Source organism: Priapulus caudatus, unplaced genomic scaffold (assembly GCF_000485595.1).
Source record: "Priapulus caudatus unplaced genomic scaffold, Priapulus_caudatus-5.0.1 Scaffold227, whole genome shotgun sequence".
Taxonomy (NCBI): domain Eukaryota; kingdom Metazoa; phylum Priapulida; class Priapulimorpha; order Priapulimorphida; family Priapulidae; genus Priapulus; species Priapulus caudatus.
Window position 1 is genome coordinate 19,539 of NW_014577288.1, and position 20,070 is coordinate 39,608.

The 20,070-nt window shown below is 46.1% G+C and overlaps 2 protein-coding genes across 2 annotated transcripts in view; both read right to left on the reverse strand.

Annotated features, from left to right (window-relative positions):
* The window catches only part of LOC106807639 (endosomal/lysomomal potassium channel TMEM175-like), a 7,291-nt gene extending 1,430 nt beyond the window's left edge, over window positions 1-5,861 (reverse strand). Inside the window, exons 1-2 of the mRNA XM_014810049.1 lie at window positions 5,828-5,861; window positions 2,136-3,267 (exon numbers count right to left, since the gene is read on the reverse strand). Coding sequence (XP_014665535.1) covers window positions 2,136-2,636 — 501 coding nt within the window. The 5' untranslated portion in view covers window positions 2,637-3,267; window positions 5,828-5,861. The remainder of the gene's footprint in view (window positions 1-2,135; window positions 3,268-5,827) is intronic.
* A 2,263-nt stretch (window positions 5,862-8,124) lies between these two features.
* Window positions 8,125-12,765, reverse strand: LOC106807640 (somatostatin receptor type 5-like). Its single transcript, XM_014810050.1, has 3 exons — window positions 12,592-12,765; window positions 8,784-9,614; window positions 8,125-8,282 (listed from the first exon to the last, which is right to left on the reverse strand). Exons 1-3 carry the CDS (start codon window positions 12,671-12,673, stop codon window positions 8,125-8,127), a joined length of 1,071 nt encoding a protein of 356 aa, XP_014665536.1. The 5' UTR covers window positions 12,674-12,765.
* Between the last annotated feature and the right edge of the window lie 7,305 nt (window positions 12,766-20,070).

Here is a 20,070-nt window from a genome sequence, read left to right on the forward strand (position 1 = left end):
GGAGCTGCACAAACGCCGCGATGGATGTGACGAGGACACTCCCGGTAATGCAGCCGACAGCAGTGGTGACGTCATCACCACATCACGGACATTTATAAGCAGGTGAACGCGTGGCTGCGCAGACGCGGTGTAACCGTCCTTCTCCTTGCCTGCCTTGTCCTTCGCTCAGCCGCCTTTTTTTTCTACCGCCCTCAGATATTTTCTCTGCTGCCTTTCCACAGTCTTCCTCCACTCACTCCCTCAGCAAGCTATATTATGCAGTTTTCCTCATGGAGTCCGTACTGCACGCCTGAAACGGTGCTCGCGCATGCGCAATATCTCCCGAGAAAAAAAATATTTTGCGAAAATTATGCATTTAAAATGAAGAGGGGGTATTCTAGCATAGATTTCTATGATAAAATTCCATTATTAGACCTCACTTAAGAAATAGGACGAATACCTTGCATATGTAAGGGCCCCGCTGAATATACCAGTCAGTACACATTCTGGCTACGTTAGTGAGTTAGCGCATGTGCAATATCTTACCATAGGAGTTATATTTTGTAATGATTATGCATTTAGTATGGCTATGGGGGGGGGGTCTAAGCATAGATTTCTGTAATTAATGTTATGAGTAGACCTGTGTTTATAATTAGGAGAGCGCCCTAGCCTGCAGGGTGCAAAACCCCTACTTCATGCCCTCCCACCCTTCCGCTTGCATGCCTTTCCTTCGCCCAGCCTCCTTCTTTTTCTACTGCCCTCAGATATTTTCCCTGGTGCCTTTCCTCAGTCTTCCTCTCCTTTCTCCATCAGCATGTTATGTTATGCAGCTTTCCTCAGTGCGTACTACACGCCTGAAACAGTGCTCGCGCATGCTCAATATCTCCCGAAATGAGTAATATTTTGCAAAGATTATGCATTTAAAATGAAAAGGAGGTAATCTAGCATAGATTTATACAATAACATTCTATCAGACCTCACTTAAGAAATAAGACAAAGACATTGCATGTAAGGGCCCCGCTGCATATACCAGTCAGTACACAATCTGGCTACGTTATTGTGTTAGCGCATGCGCAATATCTCACCAGAGGAGTTATATTTTGTGATGATTATGCATTTAATATGGTTATGGGAAATCTCAGCATATATTTCTGTATTTAATTGTTGTGAGTAGACCTGTGTTTATAATTAGGAGAGTGCCCTAGCCTGTAGGGTGCAAAACCCCTACATCATGCCCTCCCGCCCTTCCGCTTGCCTGCCTTGTCCTTCGCTCAACCGCCTTCTTCTTCCACCGCCCTCAGATATTTTCCCTGCTGACTTTCCTCAGTCTCCCACCCCTCACTTCCTCGGCAAGCTATATTATGCAGCTTTCCTCAGTCCGTACTGCACGTCTGAAACAGGACTCGCGCATGCGCAATATCTCCCGAGAAGAAGAATATTTTGCGAAAATTATGCATTTTAAATGAAGATTGAAGATGAAGATGTATTCTAGCCTAGATTCATATGATAGCAAACCATCATTAGACCTCACTTAAAAAATAGGACGAAGACATTGCATGTAAGGGCCCCGCTGCATATACCAGTCAGTACACAATCTGGCTACGTTATTGTGTTAGCGCATGCGCGATATCTCACCAGAGAAGTTATATTTTGTGATGATTTTGCATTTAATATGGTTATGGGGGTCTCAGCATATATTTCTGTAATTAATTGTTATGAGTAGACCTGTGTTTATAATTAAGAGGGCGCCCTATAGTCTGTGTGGTGCAAAACCAAAAGATAATTTGGTCGCCGTTGACTGCCAAGATAATATTCTTCAGCCATTCTTATACGTTCAAAGTGGAGCCGGGCAGGCTGACAGCACGTGTGCATGGTAAAATCTTATCTACATGCTTCACTTCGCTCGCAGCATCGCGTCACGATTCCCAGCTATGCGAATGTATGGGCAAATGGCGCTGCAACGTCGGTCGCCGTTGACTGCCAAGATAATATTCTTCGGCCGTTCGACGATCGAGAACACGCCGTCGGAGAACGCCTCGACGCGCGCACGCGCGTGCCGGTACCCCGCCGCGAAGAACTCGTCCGGGATGAGGCGCGCCGCGTCGTCGTCGCCGCCGCCGCCGCGCCGACAGACGCGGTACAGCCGGCGCGCGCACCAGCGCACGAACGAGCAGCACGAGTGCGGCGGTCGGCGTGGCGACGGCGAGCGCGATCGCGAGCACGCACAGCAGCAGCTGCGTGCCCGAGCTCCAGTAGAGGGCGCTGGCGATCAGCTCGCGGAACGCGTGCTCGCGGACGTCGCGCTTGAGCAGTCGAGGGCTGCGGAACGCGTGCCACACCAGCGCCATCTGCAGGAGGTCGACGACGGCGAACAGCCCCGCGTAGAGAATAACAGCGAACATGTCGGCGGAGAATCGAGCGAGCAGCGTGAACGCGAACGGCAGGAACGTGACGGCCATCATCTGCGCGAGGTTCAGCAGGACGACGAGGTCGTCGGCGTGGGCGACGAGGTCGAGCATGCGCGCGTGGCTCGCCCACACCTGCACGACCGTCAGGAAAGCACAGCGCGTACACGAACACCTTCGCAGCAGCGTGGGGAAGCTGTCGTAGAGGTTCTCGTCGGCGCGCACCTCCGCGTGCATCGTCGGCAGGATCATGATCGTCGCGACGATCGCGCATATGGCGTCGGCGAAACGCTTGCAGACGCGTCGGCGTGGCGACGCTCTCCGCGAGTCCCGTAGTCGTCCTGCATGAGCCTCGCGAAGCCCAGAGTGTCGTCCATCAGCCTCCTGGTGAGCTCCCGCGGCGGCCTCGTCTCCTTACGACGGGTCCTCGTCTCTTCGAAAGGATGTATCTCCTTATAGGTGACATCTCACCACAGGGGACGACTCGTCATGGGGGGACGTCTCATCATGGGGGGACGTGTCACCATGGGAAGATGTGTCACCATGGGGGATGTGTCCCCATGGGGGACGTCTCGTCATGGGGGGATGTGTCACCATGGGGGGACGTCTCACCATGGGGGGATGTGTCACCATGGGGGGATGTGTCACCATGGGCAGACGTCTCGTCATGGGGGGATGTGTCACCATGGGGGGACGTCTCATCATGGGGGGATGTGTCACCATGGGGACGTCTCGTCATGGGGGGATGTGTCACCATGGGGGACGTCTCTTCGAGAGGAGTCGTCTCATCGTAAGGCTTTCTCTCATTGCAGAGTGCAGTCTCAGTGGCATCGGACTCCGCCACTGCGCTCTTTTCGACATCATCCATCCTGTGTGCAAGGACCTGAGTGGGAGAGGAGTGCAACAAGTTTTAGCACTCCCAAATGCAAAAACTGCTCTATATAGAACTTTACTAAACTGGATTCTATATAACAATTACATAAACAGGGTTTCTTATACATAACAGGCACAGTGGCGCACCGCCGTTGTGAAATTTTACATCGCCGTTGTGAAAATGTTAAAAATTGTTAAATTTATAATATTTGGCTGGGGGAGACCCCCCAGAACCCACCCTCCCTCTCGCCCCCCGCGTCTGCCTGCAGCGTCCGCAGGAACGCCTTTGAATCCATCATGTGCGTTTTTTTCCCAAACTGGCCATTACCTCCTTTGTCTAATTTTCCCTCAACAGAAACCCTGATAAAGCTGCCCAATGGGTATTATTGATTATTAATCACCCAATGAGTATTACTGATTATTGATCACCCAATGGGTATTATTGATTATAAGACAACATGCTGTTGCAATAGTAATCCTACTCACTATAAGAAGAACTGCAGGTTCACACATTTGGTCTTAAAATTGGATTGTATTACTGTAATTCGATGATTATATATAAACTACTGTAGTGTCTAGCGCAAGTGTGAAGTGAATAAGCTAGGGAGTAGATTAGCAAGACAATCAATTATCAATTAGGTAAGACAATCAATTATCAATTAGGTAAGACAATCAAAGACTAAGACAAGAATTTAGAGGACACGATGCACCTTTATTAGAAGATCACATTGAGGGCAAACAACAGGTAGAACGTTAGCTAACACTGACGCCGTGGGTTCTGCCCCGTCTTCGGTGCGTCCCTCATAATTATACCCTCTGCCCCTAGTCTTGCCCTCAGTATAATAAGTATAATAAGATAGTATCAGAAGATATAATACATTCGATACGATATACGATTAATGTATAGTAAGTCGGCCTATAGGATATCCGAACAATAATATACTATAACAATAACACAATAAAAATTGTTCATTTGCATTCACATTTCTAGGGGATGGAGAGAGAAAAAACGCGTGACTTTGCCGCTCAGTAACCCGATTGGCGTAGCCCGTCTGCCTGCGTAAAAATCAGGATCCAATCCGACATAGAGGAAAGCGCAAACGTGGAGAGGGGGGTCGAGAGAGATTAGTTGTTGGTACGTAGCCGACTGGTCCGGGAAATCCCTGATAATGAAGCCAGCCAACTACGCAAACACAGTCCGGGAATGTCAAACAACGAACTAGATGAAAACACTGTTGTAACAGGGCCAAATGTTTTTCGGTGGGGCCCTGCGAGCATCCTCCGTGTGCTCCTTGCGATAGTAGTCGGCAGCCATGATGAGGTGAATGAGAGATGTCCCGTTAGACGGCGTGACGTCGTCGTCGTACGCGTCATCCGCGTACCGTCCCAATTCCGCATCAGGAAGTCGCGTAGATTCTCCTGCAGTGACTGCGGTAAGGCTCTGCGAACATTGGCGCGCCAAAGATCCTGTTGTTGACGGGAAGGCTGCACCGGTAGTCCGCCGTCTGTCTGTGCTAAGTCGACATGGCGCACTGAGGTTCTGGTGGGTCTGGTGATGATAAGTCACATTGTCACGTTAAGTCTCGAGCCTTCGCGTTAGATGTGCTTGAATCCAACATAGCGTGTATATTATCAAGATGCATAAGATAAGTAACCATCCAAACCGTAGCGCTAATGTGAAAACCAGTAATGTCATGATCAAAAGTTTAAAGTTGACGGTATACGTAGAATGCAGTACAAGCAATCGTTAATATATACATATATATCCGCAAAGTAATACGTCGATCATAAGTCGCATAGGACTGGACAACATGTTGAACAGTCGTTAACATAACAATAACAGTTACCAAAAACAGTAACAGTTTAGATCTGTTCTGGTCAATGATGGCCCATCTCTGACTCTGCTCTTTACACACATATGTCATGATGTAATTAATTGCGTGCATTAGAAAGAATGATCGCTAGTTCACGATGTCTCTCTTCGAAGAAACCAGTTTCAAATTTAGTGTTTTCTGCATTTTGTTCTGTCATCCTAAGAATTTAAATTCTTAGTCTAAGTGAACACAGAACCGCTTACCGCAATCAGCAGTTTGATGTTTAAATTTGAATCAAACCGTTGGGGCGCTTCTCTCCTTCTCTTCTCTCCTCTCTCTCTCGCTTCAGCTCTCGACTTCTCTCTCCTCTCTCTCTCTCTCGTCTCTCTGTCTCTCTCCCCTCCCCTCTCTCTCTCTTCTTCTCTCTTTCTCTTCATCCTGCTCCGTCCATCCTCTAGAACATTCTTAGGAGAAACTCATTGAAGAAATCTTCTACTCTACAAAGAATATCAACATTATATGTATATCTCATTCAAAATAATACATCTTGTAAATAATTGATGTATTATTACTTTTGAAACTACTAAGGCATTTATAGGCATTCCAGTGTCTTGTTGGATAATGAATAACAACAAGTACTATAGTATACTCAAGAAACGGTATTGCTAGGTTAGAATCTAGGTGTATTGACGTTAGTCACAAGCGGTTAAAGTACAGTACAGAAGCATTACAATTTATACGTCTAGCTGTACTCACCACGCGAATTATACAACGTAGACACGCGTTCAGGGTGCAGGTCACCACTGCACGATGTTCGATGTAGGCAATCGTACAACTCAATTGTTTCTTTGAAATTAGTTTTGCTACTTTCTGATTCCTCTGTTTATCTTAATACTAGTAATAGTTCGATACCATAGAGAGAATCACAGTAAGACGTTCAACAAGCCAAACAACAACATAGCTGACTTTTGTTGATATATACAAAAGCTCTGGGAAAACACAAGCGGTTGCACATTGGTCTGCACATGGCGCCATTCTTGTTCAAGTGGACGCAACATTTCCCACGTATTTGGGCGTTATACTGCGGCTGATATGGTGTTATGTCCCGCACGTACTATCGGAGGGATCGTGGTACAGTTCGATGGTATCAGGATCAGGACGAAATCCCGCGCGGGGGGGGGGGTCACTATAATATAGTCGGTATTACCCCATGTGCTTTCCAAATTTTCGGGTTAGGGAAGTGTTTTTCACTTCTAAAGCGGGCCCGCAGCGGGAGCGAAATAGGCCCCTTCAAAAGCTATCGCCGAATAGCCCTGCGGATCGTTCAAGTCAGCACCGCGCCGCAGTAGGCTCCCCTCACTGGGCCCCTCATTCCCTACACTCTTTGCCTCTTGTCTGATAGACTCGGCATAGGGGTAGGGGTCCGGGTACGACTCTTTTTCAATTGTTATGCAATAGGGGTGGGATAATTTTCATTAGTGTATGCAATAGGGGGTGTATGTACTTCAATTGTGTCTGCAATAAGGGGTAGGGTTTTCCAATGTGCAGTTCTGCACTAGGGGGCATATTATTTTTTAGTGAGAACGCACATGGGTGGATACTGGCAATATATAGTGACCGCCCCTCGGACAAATACCCCCGACACTCACCTCTCCCGCCAATCACGCCCCGGACAATACCCCTCCGACATTTACCCCCTATCCATGTACACCCCCCCGGACATTACCCGACCGGCAATCAGCCCCGACAATTCCCCCAGAATTTACGCTACGCCTCCCGCCTTCACCTTGTCCCTCCTCTCCTCCTCCACCACCTTTCTCCCACACGTTCCCCACCCTCTCCTCCACACCTCCTCCTCTTCTCCTATTCTCTCCTCCTCCCTCCCCTCTTCCCTCCTCCATCACTCCACCTTCTCCCCACCTTCCTTCCACCTCTTCTCTCCACACCTTCTTCCTCCTCCTTCGACGCCCTCCCTGTATCACTGTCACAATGAATATAAACAACAGTGAGCTAATTGTCAGGGTCAAATGGATGTCGGGGTAAATGTCCGGGGGTAATTGTCTGGGGGGTAAAAATTCGGAGGGTAATTGTCTGGGGGATAAATATCGCAGGGGGTAAATTCGGGGGTAATTGTCTGGGGGTGTGATTGTCCTGGGGGCAGGCCTAATTGTCCGGGGTAATTGTCTGGGGGGGATTGTCTGGGGTGAATGGCATGGGGGTAATTACCCGGGGGCTAATTGCCGGGGGTAATTGTCAGGGGGTGACTTGTCCTGGGGTATTTGTCCTGGAACCGGTTTCGCATATATGGAAGTAACTCAGGGTACTATACGATATGTCGCTGGCGAAACCTTGCATGTCCCGCGTACCCGAACTTCAGCGCTGATGTCGTGAAATACATACACTTTTGCAAGTTCACATCACAAGTTAGAAAAACCTCAAACATCTCAATCCAATAGTAAATGTAGCTATGTTTGACGTATAGTATACTATATTATTTTTTTTTAAAGAAGAGCTAGCTTTTATATTTTAGTTCTAAACATCGAAATCGATTCAAAATTGAGTAGGTGTGATAATGGACATGAGGTAGCGCAGGAATCATATCGTTAGTACCCCGAGGTACTTTTCCGATATATCGAACCGTACCTCAGGCAGGGTACCTCCGATAGTACTCCTGGGGGACATAGACCTAGTCGCGCTTTACGCGTGGCTTTTATGGAGAGGTTTTCGATGCTTGTTTACATTCCGTAACTGCTGTGCTCTGGGTTGCGCGAGAAGTGGACTAATATACGGTCATGACTCATGTGGCTGTTCTATAGAATTGGCGTTACAAGATTTGCAGTTACTTCCAACACGCAAATGAGATTGGTTAATTTTTTTTCTGACCTCGGCGTTTGTGTTGAGTTTGTACAAAATTGGATTTAACAGCGAATTGTATAAGCATTATCCAGCCGAAGAAGTTGATCATTTGACTGCGGACAACGCTGCGCTTGTGCTTGAATTACCGTCAACAAGAAAATATAAGGGCCCAGCAGACGGTAAACGAGAAATATCAATCAAAAATCATGGTCAGACGCCACCTCTGTCTCCTCAAAATCTTTGTCACTTCCCGCACGACGCTGCTCTGCTGCGCTGCCTTGTCGTCGGTTTGACCTTAGCGACGTCACTGACCTGTAGGTGAACGTCACTGACCTGTAGTGACGTTCAGCTTGACCTGTAGGATGAGCGTCAGCTGACTGTAGGCGACGTCAGTGACCAGTAGCTGACGTCAAGTGACCTGTAGAGGGAATCAGCTTGACTCTATAAGTTGACGTCAGCTGAGCTATAGGTGACGTTTACTGATCTGTATGACTCACGTGACGCTGTAAGGGCGACGTAGTCTGCTGTTTGGCGACGTCCCTGACGCTGTAGATACGTCAGCTTGACGCTTAGGCGAGGTCAGGCTGACATGTAGGTGACGTCAGCTGACCGTGTAGCTGACGTCAGGTGAACCTGTAGGTGAGTCGTCAGCTGCCTTTTGGTGACGTCACCTGACTCGCTAGCCCCCGCAGCCGGTCAGCCTACATGTAGTGACGCCAGCTGAACCATTAGGTGAACGTGAGCTGACTGTAGGTGACGTCAGTGACCTGTAGGCGACATCAGCTCACCTGTAGGCGACGTCCAGCGTGACCTGTAGGAGGTGACGTCAGCTGACCTGTAGGCGACGTCAGCTGACCTGTAGGTGACGTCAGCTGACCTGTAGCCGACGCCGGCAGTATAAGGGTAGCTGGTCGGTTGACAACGTTGACTGGCGTCACGGCCGCACGCTTCACCTTTCCGATCCTCGACATGAGCACGGCGGCTGCAATCTTCATACAGCAGGCGGCAATGATGACCATCGGCACGTAGAAGAGCAGCACGAGCAGGTATAGATGCATGCGCGGCGACTGCCGCGACCAGTCAGGCCGGCAGGTGCGCGCCGCACGCCCCGTTCCCGTGTACACGTCTATCACAAGCAGCATCCGAGCGAGCGCCGTCGCCCAGGCAACCAGCATGGCGGCGACGCTGGCGCGCGTCAGCGTGACGCTGTAGCGATGAGGTCTCATCACCGCCATGACGCGGTCGACGGCGACGACGAGCACGATGAAGATGACGGCGTTGCCGAACACCGTGTCGGCGATCAGCCACGCCGTACACGCCGGCGAGCCGAAGGGCCAGGACCCCACGGACATCTGCGCAGCGTAGAAGAATTCCGTGAAGCCGAAGCCGGCGTCGGCGAGCGCCAGATTCGCGACGTACAGGTGCTGCTTGGCTTTCCGCTTCTCGCTCCTGACGACGTGCAGTACGAACAGGTTGCCGACGCACGTCGCCGTCGCCTCGGCGAAAAGCAGTACGATGAGGAACCAGTGCAGCTGCGGGCGGTCGTGGAGGATGGGATTCAACAAGGTGGCGCTCTCGTCGCCCGTGGTTGTATTAGCGGATGAGTTTGTCGTCATGGTAATACGTGTGGTCTGCGTCACGCGCGTTGACGTGTTGTCAGGGCAACCGTTGCTACGTTTGTTTACCTCTGAAATAAGACAGGCGCATTTGATAATCAATCGTATGATTAGTTTCAGTATTATCTGCAATAATTTTTTTTTACAAAATGTATTAGTACTACAGCGGATGCATGGTACTGCTGATGCAATGACTACTTCCACTGCATAGGCTAAGGTTTAGATTTTTGAATATTGCCAAAGGACCTCGATAACACGAGGGACGGGAAAAAAACTAAGAGACAACGACGACAAGGAAGGCCGAAACAAAAGAAGAAATAGAAGAAGAAGAGGTAGAAGAAGAGAATGAAGAAGAAGATGACGACGAAGTAGAAGAAGAAAAAGAAGAAGAAGAAAAGGAAAAAGAAGAAGAAGAAGAAGAAGAAGAAGAAGAGGAAGAAGAAAAAGGGGGAAAAGAAGAAGAAGAAGAAGAGAGAAAAGGAGAAGAAGAAGGAGGAGGAGGAGGAAAAAAGGAAGAAGAGGAGGAAAGAAAAGAGGAAGAAGCGCATCGTCATCACTCCCACCTGTGGAAGGAAGCAACAGTACAGTTAACAGCGTTGAACTAATGGCTTGATGGTGCCTCCATGTTGAGCGTACCCGCAATCACACCCATGACATGCAACAAATTTTCTCGCACATGTACAGAGCGGGGGAACGGTCACGCGAAGCCAACCGAGTGACTTTACGAAAAAGCTAATATTTCAGACATCATTGTTTACTCTTTTATCAAAACTGTCGTCAATTGCGTGCCGTTACCATGGAAATGACGAGCTAAACAAATATATCATTTTGATGCTGATGCAAGGGTAATTGTATGAATACTGCACAGAAGGCACACGTGCGTTTGTACGCGTGTGTATATATATCAAAAGTCCATAATATAAAATAAAAATACAATTTTCTGTTACGGAATCTTGGTGTATATGCATGTGTGTGGGGTGCATGGGAACGTACTCCCGTCCGTTCGTTCGTTCGTTCGTGCATGCGTGTGTGAGTGCGTGCGTGCGTGCGTGCTTGAACAATGAAGAATTGCCGTTTTAGTCGGAGTGCTAGTCAACAAGCTATCTCAAGGCCAAGTTTTGATCGTCTGCCAAGACTTTGGTTTTTGATTATTGATTATCGATTTTAATGATTGATTGTGATTTTTAATCTGTTATTTTGGAAATGGAAATTATCAAATGAGTTTTGAATTTTGGATTTTGAAATTAAAGGCCAAGAAATGAGAAATAGAAGCAGAATACTGAGGCGAACAATCACATATATATTATTCACAGTAAAACACCAACCCTGGCCGAATAGAATATAATTATATTATGTGAATATTTCGCTTCTAAAGTGCGGTGGATAAACGTCTATTGCGCATAGCTCCTATGTAGGTCCGCGTGCGCAAGCGGCGCATGCTGCACTCGTGCTAGCTGCAATCGATAAGATCACGCTCACGGAGTTATACCGACACTGTGCTAAAACTTTTGCTACAGTGTAGGTTGTCACTTTATAGCGTTCATGAGGAACGCGACTAGAACTGATATGCCAATCAGAATAATTAATTATATATATATAATTCATTTGATAGTAGCATTATATACACAAATCAAACGCAATAATTAATTTAATTAAGTTATAACTGGTATTAGTAGATTATTTTATTAGTATACATTAGTTTATATATAAGTATATTGTTTAGTATATATATATGTTTAGTATGTTTTATATAGTTAGCATGTTTATTATGTTATATAGTTATATGTTATAATGTTTATATATTAATGTTTATAAATTTAGGCCCTACTATGAATATATTTTTATGGCCGATGTGTTGGATATCGTGACCAGCGCCGGTGTATCGCTCTCGATAGTCATCCGGGACTTGATGACATTAATATGACTAAGATTACAATCCCGACCAGCTAAAACCCATTAGTATCAGCGTGGTAGAACCAAAGTCTCAATCTGGATAAAAAGTAGACTTCGTTCTCAACAACTCGGCAGACGCATTGTTATCACTCTCATCGAGACGGTGCGCTTTGCTTCAAACGTTATATGGCGTAAGTTACGGTAAAACTCAAGCGGCAAGATGTTTACAGAGCCAGGGCGTAACCTCTGTGGCAAGGAATGGGGAGCTTGTAAGAACCCTGTTTACAGCAAAATAAATAATAAGCTTTGCTAACTAATCGTAAATAACCTAAGTAATTTTTTTGGGTCCTTATCCGTGAAATCCTTCTCTGCAGACACCCCCGTACCACACTGAGACGTCGATCACGAGCTGGCGCGTCGCTCATCGAATTACACAGGTGAGTCAATGAATTCACCCCTAGGAATTTGCTCAGTCTACGGCCCTTAGTTTAGGGAGCTAAGACAAAGTAGGGAGTAGGTGAATAGCAACCAATTAAACGATTAGATTGTTAAAAATACAAAACAGGTTATGTAGCTCAGTTAGAGAGTTGGCAATAATTAACTAAGTTACGGAGCAAAAATGTTAAAAATACAAAACAGGTTATGTAGCTCAGTTAGAGAGTTGGCAATAATTAACTAAGTTACATAGCAAAAATGTTAAAAATACAAGATAGGTTATGTAGCTCAGTTAGAGAGTTGGCAATAATTAACTAAGTTACACAGCAAAAATGTTAAAAATAAAAAACAGGTTATGTAGCTCAGTTAGAGAGTTGGAAATAATTAACTATAAGTTACACAGAAAAAATGTTAAAAATACAAGATAGGTTATGTAGCTCAGTTAGAGAGTTGGCAATAATTAACTAAGTTACACAGCAAAAATGTAAAAAATACAAGATAGGTTACGTAGCTCAGTTAGAGAGTTGGCAATAGGTTACACAGGAACTTAAATGCATGGAATACAAAGTCAGGTTAGTGGGACAAAATCAGATGATTAATTAAGCAAGTTTCACACTACGTTTAACGACAAAGCTACAGCCTTTTATAAAAGCCAAATTATCGAGTAACACGTGCAGTAAGATTAGTAATATATGTAAAATAACAGTATATGACACCTACCTGAGGCGGAGCTGCAGTAACGCCGCGGTGGATGTGACGAGGACACTCCCGGTAATGCAGCCGACAGCAGTGGTGACGTCATCGGCACATCACGGACATTTATAAGCAGGTGAACGCGTGGCTGCGCAGACGCGGTGTAACCGTCCGTCCCCTTGCCTGCATTGTCCTTCGCTCAGCCGCCTTCTTTTTTTTACCGCCCTCAGATATTTTCTCTGATGCCTTTCCACAGTCTTCCTCCGCTCACTCCATCAGCATGTTATATTATGCAGCTTTCCTTAGTCCGTACTACACACCTGAACCAGTGCTCGCGCATGCGCAATATCTCTCGAAACGAGTAATATTTTGCAAAGATTATGCATTTAAAATAAAAAGGAGGTAATCTAGCATAGATTTATACGATAACATTTCATCAGACCTCACTTAAGAAATAGGACGAAGACATTGCATGTAAGGGCCCCGCTGCATATACCAGTCAGTACACAATCTGGCTACGTTATTGTGTTAGTGCATGCGCAATATCTCACCAGAGGAGTTATATTTTGTAATAATTATGCATTTAATATGGTTATGGGGGACCTCAGCATATATTTCTGTAATTAATTGTTATGAGTAGAATTGTGTTTATAGTTAGGAGAGCGCCTTAGCCTCTAGGGTGCAAAACCCCTACTTCATGACCTCCCGCTCTTCCGCTTGCCTGCCTTGTCCTTCTCTCAGCCTCCTTCTTTTTCCACCGCCCTCAGATATTTTTCCTGCTGACTTTCCTCAGTCTCCCAACCCTCACTCCCTCAGCAAGCTATATTATGCAGCTTTCCTCAGTGGGTACTGCACGCCTAAAACGGTGCTCGCGCATGCGCAATATCTTCCGAAACGAGTAATATTTTGCAAAGATTATGCATTTAATATGAAAAGGAGGTAATCTAGCATAGATTTATACGATAACATTTCATCATTAGACCTCACTTAAGAAATAGGACGAAGACCTTGCATATGTAAGGGCCCCGCTGCATATACCAGTCAGTACACAATCTGACTACGTTATCGTGTTAGCGCTTGCGCGATATCTTACCAGAGGAGTTATATTTTGTGATAATTATGCATTTAATATGATTATGGAAAATCTCAGCATATATTTCTGTAATTAATTGTTATGAGTAGATCTGTGTTTATAATTAGGAGAGCGCCCTAGCCTGTAGGGTGCAAAACCCCTACATCATGCCCTCCCGCCCTTCCGCTTGCCTGCCTTGTCCTTCGCTCAGCCTCCTTCTTCTTCCACCGCCCTCAGATATTTTCCCTGCTGACTTTTCTCAGTCTTCCATTCCTCATTCCCTCAGCAAGCTATATAATGCAGCTTTCCTCAGTGGGTACTGCACGCCTGAAACGGTGCTGGCGCATGCGCAATATCTCCCAAGACAAGTAATATTTTGCAAAGATTATGCATTTAAAATAAAAAGTAGCTATTCCAGCATAGATTTATTTGATAACATTCCATCAGACCTCACTTAAGAAATAGGACAAAGACATTGCATGTAAGGGCCCCTCTGCATATACCAGTCAGTACACAATCTGGCTACCTTATTGTGTTAGCGCATGCGCGATATCTCACCAGAGGAGTTATATTTTGTGATGATTATGCATTTAATATGGTTATGGGGGATCTCAGCATATATTTCTGTAATTAATTGTTATGAGTAGACCTGTGTTTATAATTAGGAGAGCGCCCTATAGCCTGTGGGGTGCAAAACCATAAAATAATGTTTTACGTCTATACCAGCATATATAGTGCCCCCCTCCGGGTTATGGGAGATCTCAGCATATATTTCTGTAATTAAATGTTATGAGTAGACATGTGTTTATAATTAGGAGAGCGCCCTAGCCTGTAGGGTGGAAAACCCCTACATCATGCCCTCCCACCCTTCCGCTTGTCTGCCGTGCCCTTCGCTCAGCCTCGTTCTTTTTCTACCGCCACTCAGCTATCTTCTCTGCTGTGCTGCTTTTCCCTCTCTCTCTCTCCATCGGCATGCTATATATATTATGCAGTTTTTCTCAGTCCGTAATACACGATCGTAATACACGTCCGTAAGACGTCTGAAACAGTGCTCGTGCATGCGCAATATCTACAGAGAAGAAAAATATTTTGCGGAAATTTTGCATTTCAAATGGAGAGGAGGTATTCTAGCATAGATTTATATGATAAAATTATATCAGTAGACATCATTTAAGAAATAGAAGAAAGACCTTGCATGTAAGGTCCCCGCTGCGTATACCAGCCAGTACACAATCTGGCTATGTTAGTGTGTCAGCGCATGCGCAATATCTCACCAGAGGAGTTATATTTTGTGATGATTATGCATTCAATATGGTTATGGGGGATCTCAGCATATATTTCTGTAATTAATTGTTATGAGTAGACCTGTGTTTATAATTAGGAGAGCGCCCTATAGCCTGTGTGGTGCAAAACCATAAAATAATGTTTTACGTCTATAGTCAGGTTGTATCAGTGTATCTCTCTCACCCGTACAATCATTGCGGCTCTACCACGTATACAGTCCTTCGTTTCCCTACAAATAGAGCGACTGTGGCCGAGCGAACGGTTACACGGTTGGAGCTACTCAGTAATTAATTTTTTTTTAGCTCATTGCACTGATTTTTTCAGGCGACATCTGCAGCTTCGTTTTGTGGAATTAAATTAAGATTAATCTTAAATTTTAATCGCGCGGAGCTTTCATGCCAATGTCATATCATCACAATAAAAACGAATATATATTGGGTTGAAAGTGTGCAGATGTCATAATTGTGTACATATTTTTTTTTATTTGGTGGTGTTTTTGTCGTAATGAACGCATCTTCAATTATATAACAAAGCAGTCAATGGGAAATGTGATTAACGTTTTTAAAGATGAGAATTTCACAGCTCTATCGTTTGTCGTAATGAACGAGTACCCACCTTATATTAACAAAGCCCATCAATGGAAATGTGATTAACGGTTTTTTTTTGGAGGATGAGATTTCACAATATTTTTTGTTAACTCGTTCGGCATAAAAATTTTTGTTACGTTGGCATGTGTCTTTTTCATGGAGCCTTTTCCAAGCAGCGTGCAGGCACGTGCCAGATAAAACACGCTGTTGTCATAGAAATATAATTAACATAGCGGCTCAAATTTTAGATATAGAATTTCATCTAGGAATATATCACTACTGTTAACTATATATCATAGTATATTCCTCTTGGCGAAACAGGTAAATTACGACAGGCAACGCGAAGAATACCAAGAGCTGGGTTTACAATGCCAACTTAGTGTTGGCCGAATTGCCTGCATTTGTACCAACTCGCAATTTGGCAACTGACAATCGCAGTGTAAAACGCAAAGTGTTGCAACAGTCCAACCGAATCGATATCAGCTATAGTTAGGGAGTATAGAAAAAAAATATGCTTACTAATTGCGCAATTCGGCAAATTCGGCAATCGGCTCGCAACTCAAAGTTGGCACGTGTAAACGCCAGCATAAGAAGATCACCTACTTTCCCCCCACATATTCCCACGCCAACAAAAGAACGGCGCAGGAGACGCGAAAAGAATGGCGCGCATGTGTCATGAAAGACTGTAGCAAGAGCCTAATGCCATTGACAGCACCCTCCCTCGCCACACTAACAGACCTTATTAGTTAGATTACTTACCAGTGCACAAGTGGCCACAGATCGAAATACCCGAGTCAAAAGCAACACAACCCACAAACCACACAACAACAAAAACAAAGATCATAACATAACAAAACTGCACAATATAACATCAAAACTCAAAATCAGTCTCTCTCTCTCTCGTCTCTGTGTGAAAACAAAAGAGCATACTTTCAAATTCTAGCGAGCGCGGATCCGCGAGAGGAAATCAACCGGCAAGCACAGGCATGGATACGGAACTGTTCGTCTGTGCCTCTGTTACCGCGGTGTGTACCGTCTGCTAATACAATACTAAGTCAAGCTATCAACGGTACGTTAAATTTATTAGCGTTATATCTGTCCACTTCGGCGTGCATAGTTGAATGATAGTGAGCACTAATACATCCACACATGTAGTCGGCAGAATACCACGAACATGATCATAATATAACTAGAAGATCACTATGGCGAAGGGTCGTTGTCGTATCAGGTACTACAGATAAGTACCGAGGTACATCAACACATAAGTGCTAACGCAGACTTGTACTACAGAATGTACCCTAACGGCCTAACCTCAACCTCTAGCGCCCTAAAGCCCTAAGCGCCTAACGCTAACCTCAACACTACCTCATATAAAAAATATAAACATAATACCTAAAACAACCTAAACTATCTCATCGGGTAACATAAGTCCTGATAAGTACCCTGATAACGCACAACGACCCCATCTGCGAACACATGTATATTCACTAGCCTGTCTATCTATATTGCATTTCTAACTGCCGCGGAACTGAATATCAGACACCCAACACCAAACACCAACAACAAAACACACACATTTGTGTGATCGTGATCGTTTCGAATGCACGAATCGGCAGCGTCCACTTGGCTGTTCTATTTGCTATCACTGGCCCCCACGCACGGCCGCGGGCACACATCACACACACACGACACACACTACACACTACACACAACACAGCACACCACGACACACACAAACAACACACACACTACCACACACTACGCACGCGTGTACACGACTGAGTTTGTCATGCGCATATTAAAAAGAACGAGCGTTAAACGGTGAGGGCGGTCTACCCCCCGCCAAAGCCAGCGCCACCTCGAACTCGGAACCTCGCGGCTAAGCCTAATGAATGAACGGAGACTGAGAGCACGTCCCCGCGGGCCGCGCCGCGCCTCCTTCAACACCCCCCCGCCGCGCCCTTGAGCCCCTCGACTGGCCGTGCCAGCTGAACAAAACACACAACACAAAAAATACCAAAACAAACTGCTCGAGAACAAACAAAAAACACAAAGACAAGACATGGCAAGGAGAATACACACCACACCAAAACAACAGACACAAACACCAAACAGTTCAAACACAATAACACAAGGACTACACACAAACATATCAGCACAGAAAACATAATCACCAAAACTACACCAAAAACAATATTTATATCTATTACGACGGACAGCTAGCACCGATACGCCTTATATTCCCCGTCGAACGGGTCTTTGTTCCGAAAGGGCGGAACCGGCGCAGCGAACACGCCTGCATTGTATGTACACATCCATGAGGCTCTTGTTATTGCGGTTAGCGGGGGGAATGGCTAGTGAGCCCCATTGGTAAATTTAGAGTGCGGCCAAATGCGTTTGCGTATTGCGTTTTGGCCGGTCGTGTGTGAAAATGTCGAGCCATGAAATATTCGATGTGGTGTTTACACGGGCTAATCGATAGAACGCAGACCACAGAAAACGGATGTATGGTGTAAACATGTCGATAACAGGCACGCGCGTTGAATAGTGTCAAGAGCTAATAATACGCTTAGGTATACTATTTACCTTAGGCATTATATATCCTTAGGTTTATCATACACAATTAGGTATATACTCAGGGGCGCGGCCACACGCGCCCTAAGCCGGCTGAGACGCACACTAACGTGACCGCCCGGAGTAGGCCGGTCTTTCATCACTACCGGCAGCGCTTAAAAAGTTATATACCACATTTGTTATTAGGATATATCCTTAGGTTTGAATATGCCCTATACTTAAGGCAATTAGGTCAGGCCCTCTTGGTCAGCTAGTGGATAGTTATTGCAGGAATCGCGGGACAAACAAAGGCTAGGCGGCCACCGTCAAGCGTAGGTTCTAACACTGGTCTTCAAAGCGTAGTGCTAACGGAACACATGTATACTCACACCCGTGAAAATCCTAAGAGCAAAGAAAAACGGTGCGCCTAAAATATTCCATGCGTTGAATATATCGCCGCGTGACTTGTCTTCCGGCCATCGTCCTTAAAGCTCTTCTCCTCGTCATATCGCTGTCATTCTCGCCCGCATAGCTGTCTGCCCCATTAACATACAGTGTTGCTGTACCAGGAGATTAGATTTGCTTGACCGAGAGTACAAAGGCCAGCCGAGCAGGGCTGTTAGTCAACGCTGTAGAGGGTCTATGTCGCCACAGGTACTGCCGGAAACAGTACCCCTGGGTACGGTCCGGTATACTCCCTAACCCTAACGCCTAACCTGAACCCTAACCCTAACCCTAACCCTAAACCCTAACCCTAACCGTATCAAATAGTTAGCCAGGTAAGCGTTCCGGTATACCGAACCGTACGCCAGGTAGCGTTCCGGCAGACCCTGGGGGACATAGCCTATGAAGCGTTAGGCACGCGCATGTGGTCAACTACGTTTAGGGCTGACCTGGAAAACATTGTGAGCGTGGTTGGCCTACGACCCCGATTACTCTAGCGCGGAAAGCTCTCTGGCTAGAAATCTGAACGCCCACATGATGACTTAGAATAAGTCTAATATAAATACAAATGTTCCAAAGGAGCTAATAATACTATTATCAAGCTCTTGATCAGTTATATATCAGGGCTTAAGAAATGACAAATTTGTTATTAATTTATCCACTGGTTATATAAAATCACCGTTACCAATCGGGATTCACGCAGGGACGTGATTGTTGTATTGTATATGGCGTTATAGAGTCATCCTGGACCTCGGCTGCAAATACTGGCATGTTAATTAAGGCCATTCTTCAACGGACAATGCACATGCATGTTCGTTCTTTTCATGAGTAACTGCGACGTAAACACCACACAAGGTGCGAGTAACTATAGGAGGAAAAGGACGTCTGCCACCCCCCCCCCTCCCCCCCGGGCCCCTCCTCGCGACGCGAGCGAGCGCTCACCCCCCAACTGCTCCTCAAGACCGAGTTGCGTTACCTACTACGTCGCCCAGCGGGCGCGAGCCGCGCAGCTCTACCGCCGCGCCGCGGTATCAGCGCCAGACCCGCTCGCGATCAGGCAGCAGTCAGCAGCACGCATAGTGTACCGATGCAAGATACTACTAGCCGTACTACTGTCGCTAAACCAGCAGTACTATACTGAACTAACTATGTACTACTACACTACTACTGCTAGCTGCTCCTGCTACTGGCTACTACTACTACTGCTACTACGTACTATTACTACTACTACTACTACTGCTAAATGCTACTGCTACTGCTACTGCTACTGCTGCTGTGTGCTGTTACTAGGTGAGGTACGCATGTGCGCGCTAGTTTAGTCGGTGGTGAGTCATCATCGCATTGGATGACAATTGCATCCAGCACACTCCGCTCGTCTCAAGCCGCAGCCACCTGAGAGCTTCATGAATCTGTACGGCGCCAGCTTCCGCCGTCTCTCTCCTCTCTTCCTCGCCGGCGTCAAGGCCACGCTATCGTAGACGTAACGTGTTGACTATAAGGTGTCTGCGCGTGGATTGTGTGTATGTGTATGTGTGTGTGTGTGTGTGTGTGTGTGTTGTGTTGTGT